Consider the following 8,469-nt stretch of genomic DNA (forward strand, 5'->3'; position numbering starts at 1 on the left):
TACAAACATACCTTCGTAAAAACAAGGTCATTACCACTGCACAATAGTTGCAGTGCAACGTCTTCCTTTTGTTCTGAATTAAGTTAGTTAAGTAGTTAAAAAATCACATGTGGGTTCATCGGTAGATCGGCTCCAAGTATTGTAGCTGCGGCAACGCACAAACGAACAGACTGCGAATTTGTATATGAAAACAAAATTTTCGTCGAAAGATATGTCTAAACTCTCAGCCGAACATATATAAAAGTACTTACAATTCCATTAATAATGAAGAAAAACATAGGATAATGCAGGGTTGGACCCAGACTGCAAAAAACTTCGAGGCAAGTTCTGACAGTTCAGACAGGTCAGACAGTTCAGACATGGCTGAGGATATTTTAATTTAAATAAAACATGAACGAATCAATATTTGTCGTTTGTTTTTATATTAATTGCAGTTATTTTAATTATTATAAATTTTTTTGGCAATGCCCTGATAGATTAGTGGATAGATCTGGCAATAGTGTCATAACCATAACGTTTTTTTTTTTATTTTTTTGCATTGCTTTTTACGTTTACAGTACTTACTTCGCTTTGGCTTGGTTTTTGGTTTTTTTATGCTGTCAGCTGTGACTGTGAGTGAGATTATAGTGATTTGTTAAATTAATAAATTATAAATAATTAAATATGGTTGATTGTGGTTACAAAAGAGGCTACACTATTAATGAGGATAACTTAATCCTTAATTGGATTATCCGGTTCAAGGGATATTACCATCTGAGGGGTACAATACTCTGGAGGGACATGGAAGCCGGTAGAATATTCTTGGAGGACAGGACGTGGCAGAGCCTTAAAAACAGGTTCATTAAAACAGTAAGTACATATTGTTCTGTCAATAGGCATGAAGAAATTTTTGGTAATAAGATTGTTGATAGCCTTGCTACAGAATGGGCAAAATACTAAATAAACAAGAAGAGTAGAATGTTAAAACTAGTTAAAACTTCGTTTTTGCTAGATTGCTCTGCTGTTTTTTTTATGTTGTGAGATTACAGTTTACAGTGATTTGTTAAATAAATTGTGAATTAAAGATGGCTAGTCACCGAAGGGCGTATACTCTTGCTGAGGAAAGCATACTACAAATTGCGAGTTACCCGTCACTGGAAAGACATGGAAGACGCGGAGATTTTTGAAGAAGACAGGACATGGCACAGCCTAAAAAATCGGTTTACAAAAACAGTAAGTACATAATATGTGCTGTTAATAGGCATGAAGAAATTTTTGGTAATGAGATTGTTGATAGCCTTACTACAGAAGAAGCAAAATACTAAAAAAAGAAGAAGAGTAGAATGTTAATACTACATTTTTATTAAGATTATTTTATAGATTTTGCTATTTTTAATTTAAATAAAACATGAACGAAATTTTTTCCGACAATTATCGTTCAGAAATCATTTGTGGCATGTTTAATGTGTTTGTGTGTGTTTTATTCTTTTATTATTTTAATTTTTGGCACTGTTTTAATAAAATTTTTTGAAAAATAGTAAGTATAAATTAGTTTAATATTTAAATAAAATATAAAAAAACTGTTTAAAGTATATTATTTTGGTTGAAATCATATAATAGACATACAACTTCTTACGTGCGTACAAAGTACCCAGACATTCTTTTTTTTTTAGATATATAGAATATATCTATGTAGGAACAGGGCATAATACCATCATTTTAGTTGTAAAAACTGGAACTATCTTATTAACAGTGAACAGTACGGTCAAGTGGATTTTGGAGGTATTTAAAAAATGACGGGTCAGGATTTAAACCAGGATACTATGGATAGGAAATTCGTTTCACGCACCAGGGGTCGATCAAGTGCGACTTTTACAGGTTTAAGGTAGACCACGGTGTTGGAGAAGGATGTGTATGGGACCCAACCATAACCGTCCACATGCTACAAAAGACAGGGTCACAGCAGGAGGAAAAAAGCCTGGCTATCTACATTTCATTCCAAAATATGCTAGACCGTTTCATATACTCCATGCCGATCATTTAGGACCATTTGTTTTAACGAAATCTCAAAATAAATACGTCTTGGTTTTGATTGATGCCATTATAGCCTTCTTTCAACATCATAGGTGTATATTTACACTTTTTAGCTGTTTTTGTGTTCGGTTTTTTATCACCGGCTAATTACTGCTAAACCATCGATATAATACTTTTCACTGTCGATAATACGAATTCACAAAGTATATTCACGATAAAATATTCAAAATGGAAAATTAAATAGAATCAGCAGAAAGAAAGTAAAAACATTAATTCTTACACTAACATGATTACTCCAGGGAAATAAGCAAAAAATAGACGATGTTTGTGACAGTGAATTATGCTTTTACTTTTACTGACACTTTTTTAGTAACTGGGGCCCAGACCCCCTAAAAACTGACGCTAGCTACGCCAATGAGTGTATGAATGTTTTTATCACCGGCTAATTACTGCTGAAACAGATATAGAATAAATATCATTAGTTGTGATACTACTACAATGGAACGACTAATAAAATCAATAGAAAGTAAGTAAAAAACATTAATTTTTAAACTAACATGATTACTCCAGGGAAATAAGCAAAAAATAGACGATGTTTGTGACAGTGAATTATGCTTTTACTTATACTGACACTTTTTTATTTATTATAGAAGAGGAAAACATACCTTTTTCCTGCCTAAAATTCGGAACCGTTTTTTAATTATTAACACGTTACTGCTTTACAAACAATTTATTTTAATCATGTATTTTTTATATGATCTATAATAGACCAGGAAGGATCTGTGAAAAAACCTCTATCTTTGGATGTGGGAGGTAGCATTTGGATTTTTGCTGATAAAGTTAGGTGACAACTTCAATAATTATAATCGACATTAATAAAAAAATTAAAATATTTAAAAATTTCGAAAAACATTTGACTGTAGTAGATATGCTAGTTTGCTTTGTTCTATCCCATAATTATGTGCCAAATTCTATTTAAATCGTTGAATGCATGTTGAGCCTTTATTATTCTCGTCTGTATATCATTTTTACACTCCCCGCTCTTTTCCATGACTGATTCCAGATATATGAACTTGTCTACCTCTTCTACTTCCTTACCACTGATCATTATTTTATTATTTGGGTGGTTATTATTGTTTAACAGTTTGGTTTTCTCTGTGTTTCTGTATTCTGAGTCCGATCGTGTCGGAGTACTGTGCCAATTTGTCAATTTTGATAAATTATTTTTGTTCCAGCCGAAGCAGGTTGCAAATGCAAATCTCAAAAAGAGTTAGAGGCAGCTTTAAAGAGAATTAGAGAATTAGAACAACGCCTCCTAAAATACGAAGGAGTAGGATCCAAGTAGCTGATAATTTGTTTAGTTATTGTAGACATATAGAAAGAAAACCTACCTGTTTCCTGCCTATAGTTTGGGACCTTTTTTTAATTACTAACAATTTAGTGCAAACCAAACCCGTTTTTTTCGATTTTTTGCACCCTATTAAAAAAAGCTAAATAGTTGACATTAAATTATAAAATTTGATTTTTTAGAAAATTGAAAAAGTTTCACAATGCCGATTTTTGAAAGTTAAAAAGTCAATTTGTCGCTTCACAAACTGAAAAATATAGTAAAATCGTTATTTGTTAATAACTTTTATTAAAATTAACGTAGAACTTTGCTGTTTCACCCAAAGTTGTGTATTGGGTACTTACAAGCCCTCAAAATTTGAGACCGATCCACTCATTACTTTAAAAGTTATTATATTTGTTTATCCCAGATACCTATTTTTTGCAACAGCATAAGACAGAAAATAATGAAGATAGGGTAATTCTGCGAACGCCAAGTGAAAGTAGAAGCCTACAGTCACAATTGGAAATAACAAAAATTGACTTAGAATCAGTATCGAATAACTTACAGCAATACCAATCGAATCTCAGTGATGTAGAATCTAGCTTGAAGAAAGAAAGATATATACCATTAAGGAACATATAAAAGACAAAGTGAAGGAATTAGAAGACAATAAAGCTGAATTCGCAAGTACATTGGCAGCGCGTGAATCCCAGATTCAGGAAGTATCTACCACCCTAACAAATAAAGCTCAAGAAATTGAGAATCTTAAGAAAGAGATTGGTGCTCTTGTAGAAAAGTACGAGTTGAGTAATAAAGAAGTAGTAGCTTCCCATACACAAGAAATTACAGCTCGAGATGAGAAAATACGACATCTTGAAAGTGAAATTTTACAAAAGGATCAAAATATTAAGTTTCATGTAGATGCAAGTAACGAACATCAAGAAAATCTTAATCGAAAAGATTTAGATTTGATAAAAATAAGATCTGAGTTGGAAGAAAGTCAAAAAACATCTTCAGTGATGATTGCAAGTTTAAAGAATCAAATCGAAGGCCTACAGAACGATAACAAACAACAGCAAAGTAGAAACAATGAACTACAAACGGAACTTCAAAATAGAGAACAATTAAATGTGACTATAAATACAGAAATAGGCAAAGCAGCTGAAAATCTAGCAGTTTTAGTGGAGCAAGTAAAACAAAAAGATGACTTAATAGAATCTCTACGGTCAGACGTAACATCCAGAGAAATAGAGTTAGAAAATGTGCTAGCTACTAATCTAAATGCTTTGTCAGAGAAAAATGAAGCCGAAAGGCGGATTAGAGCAGAAAAAGAGCGATTGTGTATGACTATAGGTCTTAAAAACGAAGAATTGGAAGAATTGCCAAAAAGATTAACAGACATGTAATGCGAGAACGAGCAAGTGATCAATGAAGTCAACAATAACGTGACCAAAAAATCGGAGGAGCTAGAGACGAAAAAAAAAAACAACTTTCGCAAGCTGCGATTGATCATGAAGATAAGTAAATCACAGAAGAACACAAAAGAGAAATGCATGATTTTGAAATTCGGGTTTCAGATTTACTAACAGAAATTGAAAATATAGACAAAGACATATCAGACTTATTGCAGCTTGTGGAAACCAATCATAATAATACTAATAAAGAACAGGACAGTAAAATTAATAGTATCATTCAAGAATTGTCTGAATCTAAAAGTCAGATACAGACTCAGTTAGACAGTAATAAAAAAACTAATTGAAAATATAAGTGTGATTACTAACGAAAATAAAATTATGCAAGAGAAATTAAAGGATGCTGATAAACAAGTCGAAATACTTTCTACTGAAAAAGAGAAGTTGAACAACGAATTAGCTGCTGTGGTTGCAAATTCGGGAGATTCCAGTAAAAAATTAGCCGAATTAACTACAGTAATTAAAGAAAAAGAAAGCGCATATGAATCAAAAAACACGCAACACAAAACTAAAATACAGGAATTGGAAAACGCTCTTCAAGCACATCAAAAGACTAATGAAGAACTTAACGGTTCTAACCATCATCGTCTCTTCGAAATTATATTATAATAGACGTATAACTTCTTACGTGCATACAAAGTACACACACATTCTTTTTTAATTCGCAGCTAATTTGTTGATAATAATTAAGGAACCTAATTAATGCCATTTTAAAGAATGGGTTTTGTATTTTTTTGTCAAAAAAATTACACAAACATTGAACCTTCATAGGACCCTCTACGAATTTTCAAAAATGTAGTTCAAGTGGTGACTAGTGCAGTCACACTCAATTCCTAATACGGTGGTCGGCTTGAATCACTAATTTCCTTATATGGTCATCAGCTTGGGATAGAGTCGATACGGAGATACTGGTAGTTCGGTGATGACATATAAACACAGCGGAATGCGATAGATAATTAATTGGTATCGTAAGTTCGTGGCGAAAAGTAATATAATTTGGTGTGTCATTGATTTTGACCACTGTAAACGAGTTTGGGTATTAAAATAAATATATTTTTGTAATTAGACGATAATAAGTAAAAACGTCGATTATGGCTTTAATGTTTCGGTATCCTTCATGGAGTTATACCAAGGAAAGATCTACGATTTACTTAGTGACAAACCAAGAAAAGAAACCACGTTGGAAACCATAGAGAATAAAAATAATGATATCACTATCCCCTCATCAAATGTACTCAAGAGGTTAAGCGTTTACGCTCATCAGGTAGGGATGTGTGGTAACCATATTTTTAATATTTTTCAGTATCGGGATGAACATGGGAACAAGGTAGAACAGGACTCAACACTACTAAATGCGCTTAAACACGAAAATACTCCATTGGCTTCCCAGCTCGAAGAGGAAAAAAGAAAGACTGAAGATATTCAATTTAGATTAGAAGAAACTGTTATATTTAAGGAAGATTTAGAGGTGTGCATCAAATAATTTATTTCAAATTTTAATTAAGAAGATGAGCTGTATTGCAATAAGTCTTTAATTTATGTAGTTTTCTAGCACTTTGTGTAGTCTACAATTGTTCAACCATGACCATCTCCTTCTTCCTATTGTTCCTAAAAAATGGATGAAACACAACATAAAATGCAAGAAAATCAGGAAGAAACAAAACGAACAATGGACAAAAATCAGGAAGAAACAAAATGAGACATGAAGGAAACACAACAAAAAATGGATAAAACACAACAAAAAATGGATAAAATGGATCAAAAAATGGATGACAATCAACAGGAAACAAAACAAGCAATAGAAGAGAACAATAAGAAAATAGTAATTTAAAAGCAAAAGAAAATGAATGTAGGGAAAATCAAGAAAACTTTGTTAAATTGAAAATTGAGTATGATGCACTTAATACACAATTATCTACTCTTCAGTCAGAATTAAACCAATCTGCTGAAGATAAAGATGGGTTGTTACAATCGAAAAATGCTGAAATAAACAAACTTAATGATACTATTAAAAGTAAAGAGGAAGAATGCCTTCAAGTCAATAGTAAGCATAATACACTACAAGAAAATCATGATAAACTTATCAGTGAGTTAGAATCGTAGAGATATATAGAATATATCTATGTATGTAGGAACAGGGCATAATAATATCTTTTTAGTTGTAAAAGCTTTAACAGCGAACGGTACGGTCAAGTGGATTTTGACGGTATTTAAAAAATGACGTGTCAGGATTTAAATCAGGATACTATGGATAGGAAATTCGTTTCACGCACCAGGGGTCGATCAAGTGCGACTCTTACAGGTGTAAGGTAGACCACGGTGTTGGAGAAGGATGTGTATGGGACCCAACCATAACCGTCCACATTCTACAAAAGACAGCATAGGCGTAACGAGGAGGGGGGTTTGGGGGTTATAACCCCCCAAATGGTTGTACTTTGAACTCTATACGCTTAACACCATTACTATTCCTTACCCCCTTGAGACCATCAAGTAGCTGTAACCCCCCCTTAGTATTATCCTGTTACACCTCTGAAAGACAGGGTTACACCAGGGTCACTGAAAGACAGGGTCATCTATCACACTCTACAGGCTATAAGAACAGACATTATTTTTTTGTTTAGAATTGTAGCATATTATATTAAGATTAAAAATCACGGTTACATTATAATAACCTGATGTACAGTTAACTCTCTATTATTGACAATAAATACTATATTGTAAGGTTTCTGAGATCACTACAAGAGCTTTGTTTTGCTAATTGTACATCGAAAATCAGTGACCAATGGCCGAAATTTACATTGCTGTAACCTGTGTTTCTTTATACCTGTCAATAGTGTGAATACGTTTCTATTTTTGTCTTTTTGTTATCGAATACGTTAAATTGTTATTTGTAAATTTGGGTGGCTTCGACTAGCGTATAGCTGAACAGCAAAAATATTTTGTAAATTGCTATTTTTGTACTTTTTTAAAATTTTAGTTTAATAGTCTAAATCTCATACGAATTAAAATTTAACTTTAATTAACTCGTTTCTAGGATTATAATACAACAATTATGGCGTACGGTCAGACAGGGGCGGGAAAGACATACAGCATGATAGGTTCGCATGAAGATATGGCTGTTGTTCCTAGATCTGTTAGACAGGGGCGGGCAAAAGCCTTCCTACGGGACTTCCCTAAAATTTTTGTTGAAAATTAAAGATTTTCTTGGAAAACTCTGGATATTCCGAGGAAAAATTTCATAGAAGGAAATCGGAAAAAAATATCAGTGCAGAATTAAATTACTAAATTTATGGAACTGTTTTAAGAAGATTATGACTTTGATATTTCCGTTTCCATTGTGTAATTATACAAAGAGGTTATATACGACCTATTAGCCGATAAATAAAAAGTAATGGACATTAGGGAAAACAGAAATAAAGGTAGGCTATGTTTTATTTAGTATCAATGAGGTGCTTAACCTATTTACCACTAAAAATAAAATTTTAGGAATACATATCCCTAATTTAACACAAATTAATATAAAGGTTATTAAGGATGTAACAAAAATTGTAAACAAGGGAACACGAAGAAGAGCAACTAGTGCTGCAAAGGTGAATAAGCATAACTCGAGAAGCCATATTTAGCGTAAATTTATCAATGAAGCACAAAGAGAAC

General features: G+C 32.6%; 1 protein-coding gene across 1 annotated transcript; it reads left to right on the plus strand.

The window, feature by feature from the left end:
- Nucleotides 1-663: 663 nt before the first annotated feature.
- LOC126881451 (golgin subfamily A member 5-like) lies at nt 664-4,749 on the plus strand. Its single transcript, XM_050645738.1, has 2 exons — nt 664-849; nt 3,946-4,749. Exons 1-2 carry the CDS (start codon nt 664-666, stop codon nt 4,747-4,749), a joined length of 990 nt encoding a protein of 329 aa, XP_050501695.1.
- The last annotated feature ends 3,720 nt before the right edge of the window (nt 4,750-8,469 follow it).

This window comes from Diabrotica virgifera, chromosome 1, assembly GCF_917563875.1.
Source record: "Diabrotica virgifera virgifera chromosome 1, PGI_DIABVI_V3a".
Lineage (NCBI taxonomy): Eukaryota > Metazoa > Arthropoda > Insecta > Coleoptera > Chrysomelidae > Diabrotica > Diabrotica virgifera.

What these genes read in the sequence shown, in the direction of transcription:
- LOC126881451 (XM_050645738.1), top strand. Translation starts at nt 664, where the DNA reads ATGGTTGATTGTGGTTACAAAAGAGGCTACACTATTAATGAGGATAAC. An exon ending in AAAACAGGTTCATTAAAACA is followed by an intron (nt 850 to 3,945) that starts GTAAGTACATAT and finishes TGTAGAATCTAG; the next exon opens with CTTGAAGAAAGAAAGATATA.